The sequence below is a fragment of the Camelus ferus genome, chromosome 1, assembly GCF_009834535.1.
Source record: "Camelus ferus isolate YT-003-E chromosome 1, BCGSAC_Cfer_1.0, whole genome shotgun sequence".
Lineage (NCBI taxonomy): Eukaryota > Metazoa > Chordata > Mammalia > Artiodactyla > Camelidae > Camelus > Camelus ferus.
Genome location: NC_045696.1, coordinates 93,092,525 through 93,110,892, shown reverse-complemented (window position 1 = coordinate 93,110,892; position 18,368 = coordinate 93,092,525). Strand labels below are relative to the sequence as shown.

The window sequence follows — 18,368 nt, the reverse complement described above, 5'->3', positions numbered from 1 at the left end:
TTCATCTTATTTCTATTGCCTGGGTAGACTGCCCTAGAACATTACTAAGATTTATGTCACACAATGTTTTGCCTAAGATTTATTGTGTCTTATATTTCTTTAAGCCATAAAATAGTATTTGCATATAACCTATGGATATCATCCTGTATACTTTAAATCACCTCTAGACTACTTATAATACTCAATACAAAGTAAATGCCATGTAAACAGGTGCTGGTGTGCAGCAAATTCAATTTTTGCTTTTTGGAAGTTTTTGAAATTATTTTTCCAAATACTTTATATTCCCAGTTTGTGGAATCCACGATGCAGAACCCGTGGGCACAGAGGGCTGGCTGTACTTGAAAATGTTACATCAGGTTGTGTGCAAGGACCTCACTGCTAGCATTCTATTCTCCAGGGAATTTCCTCAGCTCTACCAGGCTTGCTGCCCATGAGGCATTTCTTTAGACATTTCAAACTCGTTGGAGTTTCTCTCTTTTCCCAGGCACAGAGAATAATAAAAAGCTTTATTTAAGAGGTTTTTATATTTTCTATCCTAATACAGAGTATAGAGAAAGTCCTATTCTCAGCTCTGATATCAATACATGCCTTGGAGGGGGAGGGACCAGTGATTATGTAAGGCCCACCACTTTGCAATCAGATAATTTTTAGAAACAATTAACTCATTATAATCTTCTCAAATAATTATATCTTAGCACTTTGAAAGAATGTTAAGCCGAAGATGTTGGAAGTTTACAGCGTATAAGATTCTATGCCTTTTAAAGTCTGTATACCACCACCTACCTGCTCCTAGTGTTCACAGATCACTAGTTACTCCTTTGAGAATTCCATTCCAGCTTAAATTGTTCCAATGATATCTTTTAAGTTCAGGGTTAGAACATCAACACTGTGCATTCAAGAATATTATAAGGGGAAAATAATTACCCATTTGATATAAATTTACCAGTTGTCTATTTTGTACTAGGTAAGTCAGAAAGATGAGAAATGGATTCACCCATAAAGGGCTTAAATTTAGCAGAGAAAATAAAACTCACATATATATTTTTCTACTAATATGTTCATATATCACTGTACTTCATTTAATTAAATATATAATGTAATATAAGCTAATAAAATAAAGTACTACATTTTTTTGTTGCAGCAATAAACAGAAAAGTAGTTGGGACTCACCACTATAAGCTGTCATTGATCAGGGTCTTAGTATCGAGGAGTATTGCCTACAAATCCCTAAACATAACTGGTGTGTTTCCAAGCTTCTGTGATAATTTAAACAAACCTGGGGAATCAATTTCCTAACAGGTCATCATTAGACCTTCAGAGCTGCTTGAAAATCTTTAACAAATGACTGAGTTGTTTCAGGTCAGGCAGGTTTAGAAAACAATGCAGTCCTTGCAACAATCCCGTGAAAATATTTTTCCTCTTTCGGAGTTGAGAAAACTAAGGTTAGAGAGATTAAAACAATCTGACGTCCACAACTTCTGTTCTTTTCATGGCACTAAGCTTTCGTTGTTCTGAGAAAATGATCAGGTTGCTGGTGGAAGCGTGGTATTAAAATACTCAGAGACAATTCATTTCTGTTGCTGCTTAAAAACAACTTTACAGTCTGTTTTAAAGTGCTAAAGAGAAGCATATTGAGCCCTTGAATTAAGAAAGTCTTTGTCAGAGATAGAAAGCTAAGATTTCTGGGAACACTGAAGCTTTTTATGTTCCAGAGAAAAGTCAGGCACACATTTGAACAAGAAATGAGATATCCTCTAGCTTCAAAGAGCTAAAGAAAAGGACCAGCACATGTGGAGAAAAATACTCCAGACTAAAGAAAAGAACGTTGCTCAGACAGAGGTTGCCATAATCTTGTTTTCTAGCTCTGTCTGTGTGTATAAGAATGCAAGGAAGTTGACAGGTGGTGCAGGAATGGTGTCAGCAGAAAGAAATACAGGAAAATCTAGTCTAGCTAGGAAGAAAGCTAACATATGAGGTGATGTCCTGAATCCCGAATGAAACCAGAGCCAAGTTGTGAAGAAGACTAAAGACTTCAGAAAGTTGATGACAGCCCAGGGGCTAATTTACCTAGGATGTCTTCCCCCCCCCCCCCTTTTTAATGAAGTATAGTTGATTTACATTGTTGTAGTAGTTTCTGAGATATATATATATACACACACACACACATTTTTCCTATTTTTCATTACAGGTTACTACTATAAGCCACTGAATACAGTTTCCTGTGCTATACAGTAGGACCTTGTTTATCTAGTCTGTACACAGTAGTTTGTATCAGGTCAATGCCAAACTCCCAGTGTATCCCTCCTCCTCTCCTTCTCCTGCTGGTAACCACAAGTTTGTTTTCTATGTTTGTAGGTCTCTTTATGTTCTGTAAATAAGTTTGGTTGTGTCATTCTTTTTAGATTCCACATATAAGTGATATATGATATTTGCCTTTGACTGACCTAATTCACTTAGATCATCTCCAAGGCCATCCATGTTGCTGCAAATGACATTTCATTTTTATGGCTGAGTAGTATTCCACTGTATATATATACTAGGGTGTCTTTAAATGGATTTCAAGACATCCATTGAAGTAGCATCTTGACATAGCATCTACAATTTTGTTTGCATGTATGTATTCTGAGAAAGTCTACAGCTTTCATGGGTTTCTCATTAATGTCTATAGGCCAGAAAGAAGTCCAGTGAATGAAAAGACCATATTTTTAGTAAATTCAAACAGAATGTGAAGAAGGAAAAAGGCACATGGTCTTGAAGCCCTGACAAGCCTATATAAGCATCAGGCAAGTCAAGAGGATTCAAGTCAGGGGTATCCTGGTGAAATGTTTAAGACTGTCCAGTGGGAAGAAGCCGTGAGTTATAGCACTTTTTGATTTCTGTGATGTAAATAATCCCAACATGGCCAATTTCAAGCTGCCAATGACACGCTGACTAACTTACAAAATTCCTGAAATTTTAACAGCTGTCTTTAACAAGACTACAGAAGCCAGCTCCAGTAGCTCTCTGATTCAAGGTGAGTTCATTTCTCTTAAGTTGGGAAAAAACTAAAATTAGGTCCACTTAATGAAAAGAGTTGAGCCTAATTTTATATACATTTTCTGTTAACATTTTATAAATATTGCTTTAAGTAGAATTTTTTAAAGAAGCTTTTTTGAGATGTTTAACCAAGCTTAAAAGAATCAATGAATAAAGCCAAAGCTTTCTCTAATTTTTTTGATAGGGAGAGTAATTTCTGTAGAAAAACTGAAAAGAAAAGGATGCTGTAGTTACAAGAAAAACTGGGTCCCTTCTTAGTTCACTTGGGCTGCTATTACAAAACAAGACTGACTAGGTAAGTAGCTTATAAACATTAAACATTTTTTGCTCACGGTTCTGGAGGCTGGAAGTCCAAGATCAGAGAGCCAGTATGGCCAGGTTCAAGTGAGGTCCTCTTCTAAGGCTGCAGACTTCTCACTGTCTCCTCACAAGGTGAAGGGGCTAGAGAGCTCTCTGGGTCCTCTTCTATTAAGGGCACTACTCCCATTCTTGAGGGCTCCAGCTCATGACCTAATCGCCTCCCAAATCCCACCCCCCAATATCATCTTTGGGAGTCAGGATTTCAACCTAGGAATCTGTGGGGAGACATAAACATTCAGACCCATAGCACTTCTAGAGCAGTGGTTCTCAAACTATGGGTTCTGAGCCAGTAGCGTCAGCATTACCTGAAAACTGATTAGAAATGAAATTCTCAGGCCCCCACCCAGATCTCCTCAATCAGAAACTGACAGTGAGGCCCAGCAACACGTGTTTTAACAAGTCCACCACCAACTTGCTATACTATTAGGCTTATCTGTTTTAATTTGTTTTAAACTTGGGAGATTTTTTTTTTTTTTGGTTTTTGAATTTATAAGACATTTAATTGATTCCAAAATAAGGGAAACTCAGAGATATCTAGCCATTTGTGGCTCCTCTGTCCCAATATTTTAATATAAGCCATTTTGGTGCATATTGGTATATAGTCCTTCCTGTTTTATACAAAAAGGTAGCGTACGTTGTTCTGTACCTTGTTTTCTCACTTAACACTTTGCCCTGGAGATGACACCACAGCAGTATGCAGAGAACCCCTTCACTCCTTTTTACAGCTGTTTAAGTGCCACATTATGTAGACAGACAACAGCTTATTCAGTTAGTCTTCTATTAATGGACATTTGGCTTTTCCCATGCTTTTGTTCTAATTATGCCATAATGAATAGACTTGTGCACATACCATTTTGCATTTTTACCAGTGTACCTGTGGAAATAATACATATGTAATTTTCATAGTTTGACTACCAAACACCCCTAAAAATGTTGTACTATTTTGAAGTTTTAAACACAGTATAGGAGAGTGCTTACTTCTGCATAGCCTTACCAATATATTGATTGTCAAATATCTTCATTTTTCCCATCTGAAAGCTAAGCCATGGTTCTTCAGTGCAGTTTAACTGCAGTTCTTATTAAGGGCCCAGTTTACATTTACACTTGGTTTTAGAAGAACTCTCTCTTATCTCTAGCTCATTTTGTCTGTATTTTTTGAGAGGTGGCCAAAACAATTTAATGTAATTAATTTACCAGAATGTTTTCTATTGCTGATGCATTTTAAGTCACAGGAAAAATTTTCTACCCCCTAGGTTACAGAGAAATTCATCTATATTTTCTTATAGCTCTTATTTGTACCCAGAATCTTAAACATGTTTCTAAGATATTCTTATGCACACCAAAGTACCAGTTTACAAATCCAAGTTTATAAACTGATGTCAAACAGTGCAGTTATTTACATGAGAAACATTTAATAATTTGTTATTTTCATATTTTTCTTAATTCTTCAAAATGATGTCAATCTGAAGTCTTCCTGCCTGCATGATAAAATGTTACATTAGTAAAAGAGAAAAGGTTATTTCTGGAGTAATGTACACTGTTTATGAGTAAACATATTCAATTATTGAAAACGTTACCTTTCTAAGAGAAGACAACATATACCATTACGATGCATCCCACAATCCAGCCAATCAAGAGAAGAATGGGGACCAGGAGGTGTGAGAATGTGGACTCTGCTTAAAAATAAACAGAACAGATTAGGATGGGTCATTTTGGTATTAAATCTTCTGAATCAAGGGGACAAGAGGAAATCTGGTATCATACCAGGGGAAAAAAATGCACTCTCTCATTATACCCATAGATAATTATTGCTCTCTTTCCTGCAAAAAGTACTCATAACTCAGCCTGGTATTTAGAATAGAAGACCTGTGTTCAAACTATAGGCCTTCCTTGTACAGTTATGTGACCTTGGGTAATTCTGAGCTTGAACTTCCCTATTTATAAAATACCGATAAAGAAACTTGTGGTAAATACCTCCCAGAGGTGGGAGGATCAAATAACGTTGCCTATGTGCAAAGGCTTTGTGAACTCTAATGACTTTGCATGTGGTGTACACAGAACACATTTATGCATTTGTTCAATAACACACAGATGAGCTGTTTACATAAATACAATTGAAAATGACTCTGAGGTAATTCCTACTAAACTAAATAATCATAACATAGGGAAAGGTGTTGAAAATCATTCTGAGCCTTGATAGCTGACTTTAATCTTAAGAATCATAGGGAAAGGAAGCATTATACCTTATATAATCGTTCTTGACTAGAGAAAAGAGGTTCTACACCTTTTTAACTGGTTGAACCCACACTGCTCCAACACACACATAAAAGCCAATAGTATAATAATTCCTCCTGTGTTTCCTATTTGCACCCCTACCTATAAAAAGCAATTTATAAAAGTATCTTTTAAAATATTCACGGCATCTCAATCTTGTTCTTTCAAACACACATATACCTCACAAAAAGATTCAAAACAGCACAGAAAGACGGAATTACTTTCTCTGGGTTAAAGATGCAGATACAGTCTTAATTGAAAAGCAGTTAGTTTATGCCATTAGCTAACAAAGACCATGTATATTATTAGCAATTATGTTCCTATTCCAATATCCATCACTTTACAATGTGAAGTTTTTTAATGCTATTAAAATAAAATCATCAGGAAATGAGACACTTCTAAAATTAGAAGACACTCGTAACAGCAAACCTTCTGAAATTAAAATGAATTTTAATAGTTTAAATCTACATTTCCAAAAATGTCACGAGTCTCTCAACTTTCACGAAGTTCAAGGGCTTTCCTTGCTTCTCCATCTCACTGACTTTGAACAAAGCTTTAACCACTAAATGAAAATACCTTTCTCTTTTACCCACCAGTGGTATTGCTTTAAGGATAAAGCGAACTTCTGATACGATCTTTACCCCCGTTTGGATGAAAGCCTTTTTATGAATTAAGGTGCCATTACGGTGGAAGTATGGAGTAATTTTTTGAACTGTTCCTAGATTGATTTAAGTTCTTTGAAATAGGGAAAAATACTAAAAGTCAATACTGATATTTTAAGAATTTATATTTTATACAAGTGTATTTTAATATAGTTCTAAAATTTACATCCAGTAAAGTGCTAAAAGTAATATGTATCTTATTACTTATTCCTGGTAAAATATAATTGACTGCATTTAAATACTCAAAGTATGCTTGCATTTGTGTTCTGTTAACACTAATATTTTAAGTTTTATTATAATCTGTAGCATTGTTTTGAAATAGGAATATATAGGAACACAACAGACTCTATATGTCACTTACATTAATAGCACAAATCAGTACAAAACCTCTTTTTAAGTATGAAGAGTAATTTCAAAATGCTTCTCTCCGTCTAATCCTGAGCCTGCCCAAGCAGTTACACCTGCAAGTATTCTTAAGGGCACTGTGCTCTGGAAGAAGACTCTCTGGGTTCAAAAACCTGGTGCCACCACTCTCTCGTATGTGATCACAAGCAAGTTTTTAAACTGCTATGCCTCAGTTTCCTTATCTGTAAAATGCGAATGATGATAATACTTCATATCTCATGAGGTTGTCAGGATTAAAAGCATCAATTCCTGTAGGCATTTAAAAACTTTCTTGGACACAGTGTATATATTCAGCCCCCTTTTATCCTAGTAGAGTCAATCATTTTTCCTAAATATAAAAAATACTTAAAAACCAGAAAAAAAGAAATTCAGATGTGAAGCATCTAAGAGATGCCTATTTTACTTATGTTTGAGAATCAGAAAATAGACCAAGAGGTAGAGGGACTGCCTCAAACTCACAAGGCCAGTTAGCTGAGATCTGACACAGAATTCAAATGTCCTGAATTCTGGGCCAGCGCACCACAGTACCTCAAATCTAGCACAACAATGGAGGAAAATCGACTTCTAACTCATCTTTCAAAACAAGCATGAACAAATTAAGCTCTTCTGTTCCTTTGAAAATTATGCAATTTATGGACCATGTCTACACATTATATGAATATCTAATGCATTTTTTGCAGCCACACTAACAATACACGTTTAAATGCTCCTTTAGCAGAGCTACCACATTCTTCAGAATAACTGAGAAATAGCAAATATTAGGAAATACAAATAAACCAGGGAGTCCAGAGCCTTTTTGGCCAAGAGAGTCAGATGCCTTAAATCTTACCTTTTTCAGCCATTCTTTGTGTTGTTGGGTGGGCTGGTCAGGGCCACGCTTACCTCTGTTATTGTTATCCAGTGTCTCTTTGAACTTTAAATAGATATCTGAAGAGTGGCAGCTGCCATCTCCTGGCTGCCAATTGTCTGGGTGATGTAAGGTACTGGAAAGCAGAACTCCTCTGTCTCTTTCTCTATCCTGTTGTTATGGAGGAAACAAGGGGATACATGACCTAAAAAAATAAGTAAGTTGAATTACCCTAACCCAGAGATATGCAGATTTTTTTTTAATTCACCCAGTGCCTTGGACAGCATGAAGAAAATATTTGGTGAAGGGGGTGTACAGAGGAAGAATGGCATTGCAATTAAACAAGTCCTATTAAAGAGGGAGGGTGATATACTGCAAAGAAAGGACTTTGGAGTTGGAGAGACCTGGCTTCAAATTCCGACTCTGCTTTTTCTGTAATAAAGGCCAAGTTGCTTAACCTGAGCATTAGCTCCTGTAATATTAAAATGAGGATACTAATACCTACTCGCGGAAGAAGCGTCATAAAGATGAAATGGAAAAGCTATACTGAAATATAGACAGTTCTTTATTACATTGCAGAACGCAAAAGATAAATGGTGCCCCTTCCTACAAACCATTCTAAAAACAAAACTGTAATAGAAATATCCTAATATTGCCTAGAATTTTCAGAGAGCAGTCATAAGCTTGTTGTTTTATTAGCAATGTATTAAAAATAGGACATTCCATTTGTCAAAGTCCAGCCCAGGTTTATGTAACATGACCTAGATCATGCTCTAGATTCTCTTTGGAATAACTAATGTTTGGGTCTGGATGGAGAAGTTTTGCAAAATTACCTTGCAACCAACTTTCCAAAAAATCCAACACAAGATTAAGGGTGTCCTCCTCTATAAGACAAGACTTGCCTGATCAGATCCACCTCCAGAGTTCCAAGTGATGTTTCCCTGCAAATGACCATGTCTCGTCACTCACCAAAATCCACCAATGGTTCTCCAACTCCTTGTTAAGATGCCTAAAAAGCCTCCTCTCTCTACTTTCCCATTTGCAATGATGCTTCAACCATACCACACAACTTCTTATATGAATCCAGGAATGCTACCACCCACACAGGCAAGGATAGCATAGAATTCCTATCTCAAGTCATATACCTACAGATTGGATTATGCAGCCAAAACTCTGGTAAATGTATTGCATGCTTAATGTCATTTAAGCCAAGCTGTCACCTCTCTCTCTTTCCATAATTTAATATTGAAAAATATGCCTGGCTATACCAAATAAGAGAGATTATGTACTATGTAACAAAATCCCGGTAAAGTCAGGAGGTATTTTTCAATATTAAATAATGAAACTTTGTTCAATATATATTATTAAGGGCAAGACAAAGACACAAGAAAAATGTAGTGATTGATCTCACTTAAATGCTGAAATTTTTAACTAAATAGATTCAAATGAACACTATCTCAAGGCAAAAAAAAAAAAATTCAAAAGAAACAGGTACCCTTCAAAGGACAAAGATAAAGATAGAACGTATGAAAAAGTTTCTACATTTCCACTTTAGTTGTCTTAAGCTTGCTTTTTTGATATGAAATATTAACATTATTGTTATAAGTTTGGATTTGGGGGGAGGGATCACTTTGTAACTCATCATTTTTCTTAGTTTTTCCATAGAAAGAGAGGGGGGGAAAAAAAACTAATTCAATGAACATGAATTGCCCAGGTCTCAGAAAAGCGTTCAATCTAGAATCAGACTTCCTTGATATCCCTTCAGTTTAAAAAGTTTTGTAGGAAGGGATAGACTGGGATTTCAAAACTGTAGAATAGATAAACAAGAATATACTGTATAGCACAGGGAAATGTATACAAGATCTTATGGTAGCTCAGAGAAAAAAATGTGACAATGAATATATGTATATTCATGTATAACTGAAAAATTGTGCTCTACACTGGAATTTAACACAACATTGTAAAATGATTATAAATCAATAAAAAATGTTAAAAAAAAGTTTTGTAATTTAGTCTGTGAAAAAAAGTTTTATTCAGGAATAGACTAGTTTTGCTTTGAACTCACAAACCCAAAGGCCTATATTTGACCATTTTCTAATCTTCCTCTTAGGGCATACCATCTGGGTGTTTAGGTACATTTTCTGTTTCTACTTTGCATACTTTCTTCAAGATTCAGCTCTCAAATCCTTTATTATCAAGATGACATTAGATTCTTCTAGGGTTATTCAGCTAAAAATTCAAATACTTGGTTTCTTATTTAAGATAAGTCAGAATTCTTCACTCTTCATATTTTTATTCACTTTTTGGGGGTTATTTCTATGAGTCTTGATAAACACATGTAACCACCACCAAAATCAAGATCTAGAAAATTTCCATCACCCCTAAATATTTCCCCATTCCTCTTTGTAGTCATTCCCTCCATTTTCAGCCCCATTTTTCACACATTTTTAACCATCAGTGTCTGAAATTATAGTAAATAGACCTGCACATGCTAGATTAAATAGAAAATTTCTTATAAAGACATCAACTATCAAAACTGACTCAAAAAGGAATAGAATATTTGAATCGACATATAAAAAGTAGAGATTGAAATCATAATCCAAAAAAAAGTCCCACAAAAGAAAAGCCCTGAAACAGATGATTTCACTGGTGAATTCTAACAAACATGCAAGGTTAATACTAATCCTTCAGAAACTCTTTCCAAAAGCAGAAGAGGAAGGAAGTCTTCCCATCTCATTCTATGAGGCCAGTATTAGCCTAATACCAAAGCCAAAGATATTTTAAGAAAACTATAGACCAATCTCTCTAATAAAATTCTCAATAACAAACAAACCAAATCCAGCAACATGTAAAAGAATCATACACCATGACTAAGTTGGATTTATCCCAGGAATGCATAGTCAGGATGGCATTCAAATACTAATTAACATCATACACCCTATTACCAGAATAAGAAACAAAAACCACACGATCATCTCAGTAGATGCAGAAAAAAAAATTCGACAAAATCCAACATCATTTCAAAGTAAAAACACTACATAGGAATAAAAGGGAACTTCAACTTCATGAAAGGAATCTACAAAAACCCCCCACTAACAACACACTTAATGGTGAAAGATTAGATGCTTCCCGCTTTACATCACGAACAAGACAAGGATGTTTGCTCTCACACTTTGATTCAGTATTGTATGGGAGGTTGTAGCCAGGAGTGAAAAACATCTGAAAATCCTGAAGAATCCACACCAAAAAACCTGGGAGTTAATAATCAAATTCAGCAAGGTTACAAGATCAAGACACAAAAATCAATTGTATTTCTAAACATTAGCAATGAACGGTTTGAAAATTATATAAGAAAAAAAGACATTTACCATAGCATCAAAAATAATAAAATACCTAGGAACAAATTTAACCAAAGATAAATAAGACTTCCAACTGAGACTAAGAAAATATTGCTGAGGATAACTAGAGATCTAAATAAATAGAAAGACATTACATGTTGACAGACTGAAACATTTAATATTGTTAAAGATGGCAGTACTACCCAAAGCAATCTATAGATCCAATGTACGCCTATCAAAATACCAATGCTCTTTTTTTTTCTTTTTGCAGAAATAGGAAACCTAACCTTAAAATTCATATGGAATTGCAAGGGTCCCTGGATAATCAAAACAATCTTGAAGAGGATAATAAAGTTGGAGAACTCACATTTAACTGATTTCAAAACTTACTACAAAGCTGTAGTAATTAAGAATGTGTGGTACAGGTATAAAGACATATAGATCAATGGAATAAAATTGAGAATCTAGAAATAAACTACTTACAGTCAATTGATTTTCAACAAGGCTGCCAAGACAAAATATTAGGGAAAGAACAATCTTTTCAACAAATGATGCTAGGACAAATAGTTTTTCATGTGTAAAAGGATTAAGGCAAACCCCTTCTTCATACCATATACAAAAATTAACTAAAAATGCATCAAAGACCTAAATCTAAGAACTAAAACTGTAAGATCAGGAGGAAACATAGGGGTGAATCAGGCAATGATTTCTTAGATATAACACCTGAAGTAGAAGTAATCAAAGAAAAAATAGGTAAATTGGCCCTCATCAGTATTTAAAAGTTTTGTACATCAAAGAACACTATGAAGAAAATAAAAAGGCAATCTATGGAATGGGAAAAATATTTGTAAATAATATATGTGACAATAGTTTAGTATCCAGAGTATATTTTTAAAAACTCTTAGAGTTCAACAATCAAGACAACCAATTTTAACATGGGCAAAGAATTTAAATAGACATTTACCCAAAAAAGATATTCATGTGGCCAATAAATCATTAGTCATTAGGGAAACGCAAATCAAAACCATAATGAGCTACCACTTTGCTTCCACTAAGATGACTATAATAAAAAAGACAAACCATAACCAGCGCTGACAAAAATGTAGAGAAACTAGAACCCTATGGAGCTGGTAGGAATGTGAAATGGTACAGCCACTTTGAAAAACAGCTTTGAATTTCCTCAAAATGTTAAATATAGAATTATCTTATGACCCAGAAATTACATTTTCACATGTATACCCAAGATAATTAAAAACAAGTGTTTAAACAAAAATTAGACACAAATGTTTATAGCAGCATTATTTATAAAGCCAAAAAGTAGACATAATGCAGATGTTCATAAACTGATGAATAAATAAACTAAATGTATTACATCCATACAATGTGTTCAGCCATAAAAAGGAATGAAGTTCTGCTCAAAAATGGTTGTACCTTGAAAATAGTATCTTAAGTAAAAGAAGCCATACTGTATGATTCCATTTTATGAAATGTCCACAACAAGCAAACCTATAGAGATAGACAGTAGATCAGTGGTTGCTTGAGGGTGGTGGGAGCTGAGGGTGGGGAGTGACTGCTAAGGGGTATGGAGTTTCTTTCAGGAGTGATGAAAATATTCTGGAATTAGATAGTGGTGATAGCTGCACATCCTTCTGAATATATTAAAACCACTGAGTTGTACACTTAAAAAAGAGTGAATTTTATGGTACGTGAATTATATCTCAAATTTTTAAAGTTCAAATTGGTTCCTGAAACAAAGTTTTAGAAAAGAACCCCCAGCCCCTCAAGGTGAAAAGGGGAAGGGAGGCAGAAAAGGACTGGGAGAAATGCCAGGCAAAATAGTAACAAAGTTGAAAATTGTGTTTTTAAAACAAGTGTTTGCTGAGCACCTACTACATGCTAGACACCATCCTAGGCACTTGGGATACATCAATAAACAAAGATCCCCGCCCTCCCAGAATTATATTAAAAAAAGTGATTAAGCGCTATGTAAAAAGAAGCAGGGCTGACTAATAATTCGGTTGATCCTAAGGCTGGCTTTTCCTTGAAGATTGAAAGAAAAGAAGTGAAGGATTGAAGAACAGTAAGGAGTTAGTATGGCTCCAGCGGGGTGAGCAAGGGGCCCAGCTATAAGAGAAGAGATCAGAGAGGTGAGGACAGAGGGCTTTATCAGCCATTGTTAGAATTTTGGGGTTTTCTCTAAATGAAACAAGAAGCCAAAGGAAAGTTTTAAAGAGATAACTAACATAATCTAATGACACATTTTTAAAGTTACCATTCTGGCTGCTGTGATTGGGAGCAAAGACAGAAGCAGGGAGACTTGTTATCCAGACAAGAGACAAGAGATGATGGAGACTCAGACCAGGGTGGGGCTTGATTCGTCACCAAGAAGGGGGGATTATTGATGAGACCAAAGTAGGGTGGTGCATTTATGATGGATCTGACTAACGTGGTTTTGATGGGTTGTGTGAGACTTTCCCCTATTATCAGCTTGTGTTGAATGTGTTGCTATGTGAAGAACTGTATGTGTTCAAAGTCCAAGAAAAGTGTTCAGCAAATTGCAGTAGAATGAATTGGGCAAGGTTTTTCCAACCTGAGATGTCCAAAATGTGAAAGGTATCGAGACTAACGAGTAAGAAGCAACAAAGGGTTACAAACTTCCTGATCCTTCCCTGGGAATCCTCCTTGTGAGTTCCAGGAAGGAAAGGGTGGCTCAGAGCAGAAGGCAGCACTACAATAGTGGAGAAGCGAGAAACTGGGATTACATCAAGTAGAGGGACCATATCTATTGACCCTCAGGCCACAGCAATAAAAGGGGTTGCAGGAGTCCATTTTTCAATTTCTTCTCATTCCTTGACGAACCTTCTGATATGGCTTCAGCCTACATTTCTCCACTCAAACAACTTATTTCTAAGATCACTCAGATCTAAGATCACGTGACTGCTGTGTTACTAAAATCAATGGAAAAATTGTGCTGAACACTGGAATTTGACACAACATTGTAAAGTGATTATAAATCAATAAAAAATGTTTAAAAAATAAAAAATAAATAAAATCAATGGAAATTCTTCAGTCCTGATCTTACTTACTGATGAGCTCTTGGGGTCACTTGATGCCACTGGTTACTTTATCTTTCTTGAAATCCTCTATTCTCTTCACTTCTGTGGCATCAGACTCTTCTGGCTTTTCCCCTTTTTGACCATTTATTCTTAGTCTTGGAGGTTTACCCCCATCCAACTAAACACTAAATAATGGTTCCTTGATAAAGATATCAGAACTGAGCTTTCTGACATAGAAAGATGTGTTAGAAAGAGCCGGTAAGTGAAATCACTGTCATGTGCAATTACAGAGCCCCGAGAGTTCCTTCTAGGGCCAGCTTCTCCAGAGTGGAACCTGTGCAGTCATCTCAGACTCCATGCTGAGAAGAACCTCATGCTCATTTTAATGCTCTCCTGCAAGGATCCTGAAATTCTTCGTAACTTCATCTTGGAACTTGTGTGTCCTCAGTATGGTTGGGACAATGGAGCATGTGCATGAGCAGAGGTGATGCTGAGCAGGCAGTGCGCATGAGCTGCAGTGGTCCTGTAGCAGCCCGTGTGTGTGAAGCTCAGGCTCAGGGCACCGCAAACTGCAGCCACAGAGCAGTCAGCCTCAGGTGCATGTCTCAGCCTGGGACAGCCCAGAGCTGCGGAGAGCAGAACCGCACCGGGACCTGGGCGCAGAATGGCAGTAGGGATGGCAGCAGGCATGCCTGAATGCAGTTCCTGGTAGATAAGCAGTGAATTTTGGCAGTAGATTGTGTAATCTCTCGTTTTAAAAATTGTAAGACAAAATATCCACAGATTCCAAAATAGAAATTAAATTTAAAGATTGTTACATTTGATGTAAAATAACACTATTTTCATATGAAGCTTTGGATGAACTAAATATGGAGAAGTAGACAATTTTTAAATTACCTTTTCCTTATAATTGAAGAATGCATAACAGATGTTTTGAAATACATACAAATCATAAAGCTACTTTTGGTTTCTTGCACAACTTAGACAAGTTATGGAAAATGTCAGAAGAAATATCAAACTACCATTGTGTAAGTTTATATTTAAGATTAAATTCAGATTTACACAAAACTGATTTGGATGGAGAGTTAAATCTTTTTCTAGAAAAATTGTTTCATACGAATCATCAGCTCTAGATGTTTTAAAATTTATATTTTGATGTAAATTTATCAGAAATTTATCCTTATTGTCACAGCCTATAAACTACTCTGAACAGCTCTCCAGTAACAGTTATACCAGCAGAAAAATCTTCTTGAAATTGAAAATTATCAAAAATTATTTGCAGCTTAAAGACTTAAATATAAGACAAGATACAACAAACGTCCTAGAAGAAAACATAGGCAATACATTCTCTGACATAAACCTTAGCGAAGTTCTCCTAGGGCAGTCTACCTAGATGACAGAAATAAAAGCAAATAAACAAATAGGACCTAATTAAACTCATAAGCTTTTGCACAGCATAGGAAATCATAATCAAAACAAAACAACAGCCTGTGGAATGGGAGAAAATATTGGCAAAGGATGCTACTGACAAAGGTTTAATTTCCAGAATATATAAACAGCTCATACAACTTAACAAAAAAACAAACAACACAATCCAAAAATGAGCGTAAGATCTAAACAAGCAATTCTCCAATGAAGACATACAAATGGCCAATAGGCCCATGAGAAAATGCTTAATACTGCTAATTATCAGAGAAACGCAAATCAAAACTACAATGAGGTATCACCTCACACCAGTCAGAATGGCCATTATTAAGAAGACCATGAATGATAAATGCTGGAGAGGGTGGGGGGGAAAGGGAACCCTCTTAAACTGTTGGTGGGAATGTAGTTTGGTGCAGCCATTATGGAAAACAGTATGGGGATTCCACAAAAAACTAATAGACATCATATGATCCAGCAATCCCACTACTGGGTATATATATCCAGAGGAAATTCTAAGTTGAAAAGACACCTGCACCCCAATTTTCACAGCAGCACTATATACAATAGCCAAGACACAGAAGCAACCTAAATGTCCATTGACAGATGACTGGATAAAGAAGTTGTGGTAGATTTAAACAATGGAATACTACTCAGCCATAAAAAATAATAAAATAATGCCATTTGTAGCAACATGGATGGACCTAGAGATTGTCATTCTAAGTGGAGTAAGCCAGAAAGAGAAAGAAAAATACCATATGATATCACTCATACGTAGAATCTAAAAAAAGAAAGAAGAGGACACTAATGAACTCATCTACAAAACAGAAACAGACTTGCAGACATAGTAAACAATCTTAAGGTTACCGGGGGAAAGAGGGTGGGAAGGGATAAATTTGGGAGTTTGGAATTCGCAAATGTTAGCCACTATATATAAAAATAGATTAAAAAAGACAAATTTCTTCTGTATAGCACATGGGATTATATTCAATATCACATAATGGAAAAGAATATGAAAACGAATATATGTATACATATCCATGACTTGGACATTGTGCTGTACACCAGGAATTCACACATTGTAACTGACTATACCTCAATAAAAAGTCAAAATGAAAAAAAAATTATTTGCAGTCAGTCTTGCATTTGCCAAAAGTGACTATCATTGCTTTCAATTATACAGAAAATGAAATTGCATAAAATACAAATTCTGATGATCTAATATATAATTTACAGAAAAGTGAGCCACAAAAAAACTCATGGTCAATAAAGATATTAAATTATTAAAGTATTATTATACATTGTGTATTACATAAAATTATGACACCCAAAATATTACTTTTTTTTTGCTGTTTTTAAGTTTATGTTATTACTCAAGAATCACAACTACACCTCTAAATTTTATAGCATCAAATATTTTTAAAGGAAAATACTTTATAGCATATTTAATGTCACTTTCTTTTACTTAATTTTTAAGTTAATTTTTTTAATGGAGGTACTGGGGATTGAACCCAGGACCTCGTGCACACCAAGCATGAGTTCTACCACTGAGCTATATCCACCCCAAGTCTGTTAATTTTTGAATGGCATTTTTGAATTTTCATCTTGTATTGGGCCCTGCAGATTCTGTAGTCAGTCCTGATTCTTTCCAATAAGGAAAGGAGAAGAGAGGGCAGGAAGAAGGCGGGGGCTTCCACGTCTGTTTCTTCCTCAATTCCCTTAACCATAATATTTCTCTTTTATTTGCATCATATATTAAGGTTGTGGTGCTTAAAAAAGTTTAGAAACCTCTCATCTAGTGCAACCACACATATAGAAAAAAGTAAACTATAGAAAGGTGAGGTGACTTTTCTAACTTTAGAGTCAGCCTCCTGACTCCCAGCCTCTAGCCTTCATGCTGTTTTCCTGGTATTCATGACCTCATCCTGGTGACATGACATGAGATACCCCTTTCTGGAACCCAGTTTGGAGACACCTATTATTACTCCACTGTAAAATGTAAAAGAAGTTGAGAAAGGAGGTTGGCAGAGGGATGCCCAAATGTGAGCACCTATTTATCGATTTCTTACTCCAAGAGATATTCCCTAACCTTCAAGCCATTGATACCAAGATCCCTGCCTTGCAAACAGTTTATAGAATATGCTTCCAGCCTAAAAGTTTCTATTTCTCGAATGTTTTAATACAGATACAGACAAAGGTAAAAAATAAAGCACAGTCATTTTTATCAAAGTATAGTTGACTTACAGTAAGAAGTTAGTTTCAGGTATCCTACATAGTGGTTTGATATTTTTATAGATTATACTCCATATAAAGTTATTATAACACATTAGTTATATTCCCTGTGCTGTACATTACTTCTCTGTAACTGAGGGGTTAATATCCAAAATATATAAAGAACTCATACAACTCAGTATCAATGAAACAAACAACCCAATTAAAAATGGGCAGAGGAACTGATCATGCATTTTTCCAGAGAAGACATGCAGATGGCCAACGGGCACATGAAAAGATGCTCAATGTCATTTTTTAAAATTATTTATTTGGGGGGGTAATTAGGTGTGTTTGTTTTAATAGAGGTACTGGGGATTGAACCCAGGACCTCGTTCTTGCTAAGCATGCACTCTACCACTGAGCTACACCCCCCACCCCCATGTCATTCTTAATGTGATGCTCCTATTGCTGGAGTCTGCGGCCTCAGCAATCTCCACTAACACAGAAACAAAAGGTGTCATTACTTCAGATTGACGTTTATTGACCGATTTGGAAGGTTTTGCCATCCCACTAGCCATTGCTTCAGAGAGATGCCTTGGATATGAGAGAGAATTAGCTGCACAGACCTGATGGATTCCAGCATTATTTTAAAATAAAAAACAAATTAACTCATTGCTGAGTAATAACAAAGGGTTGAATACCAGGACTGTGCAGTCACAGTGACAGGGGTTCAAATCTATGCTCCTCTAACTAATAT

General features: G+C 35.7%; 1 protein-coding gene and 1 non-coding gene across 3 annotated transcripts in view; both read right to left on the bottom strand.

Annotated features, from left to right (window-relative positions):
• Window positions 1–4,741: 4,741 nt before the first annotated feature.
• Window positions 4,742–18,368, bottom strand: part of STRIT1 (small transmembrane regulator of ion transport 1) — a 138,483-nt gene continuing 124,856 nt past the window's right edge. The window contains exons 1-3 of one of the 2 annotated variants that reach the window (XM_032485862.1): window positions 7,567–7,720; window positions 4,974–5,072; window positions 4,742–4,874 (exon numbers count right to left, since the gene is read on the bottom strand). In XM_032485862.1, the coding sequence (XP_032341753.1) occupies window positions 4,978–5,072; window positions 7,567–7,579 (108 nt within the window). In that variant the 5' untranslated portion in view covers window positions 7,580–7,720 and the 3' untranslated portion in view covers window positions 4,742–4,874; window positions 4,974–4,977. Of the gene's footprint in view, window positions 4,875–4,967; window positions 5,073–7,566; window positions 7,756–18,368 lie in introns of those variants that run through there. The other variant, XM_032485854.1, reaches the window with a different exon arrangement.
• Window positions 16,891–16,962, bottom strand: TRNAT-GGU. The gene has a single exon. It is a non-coding gene; the product is annotated as a tRNA-Thr (tRNA).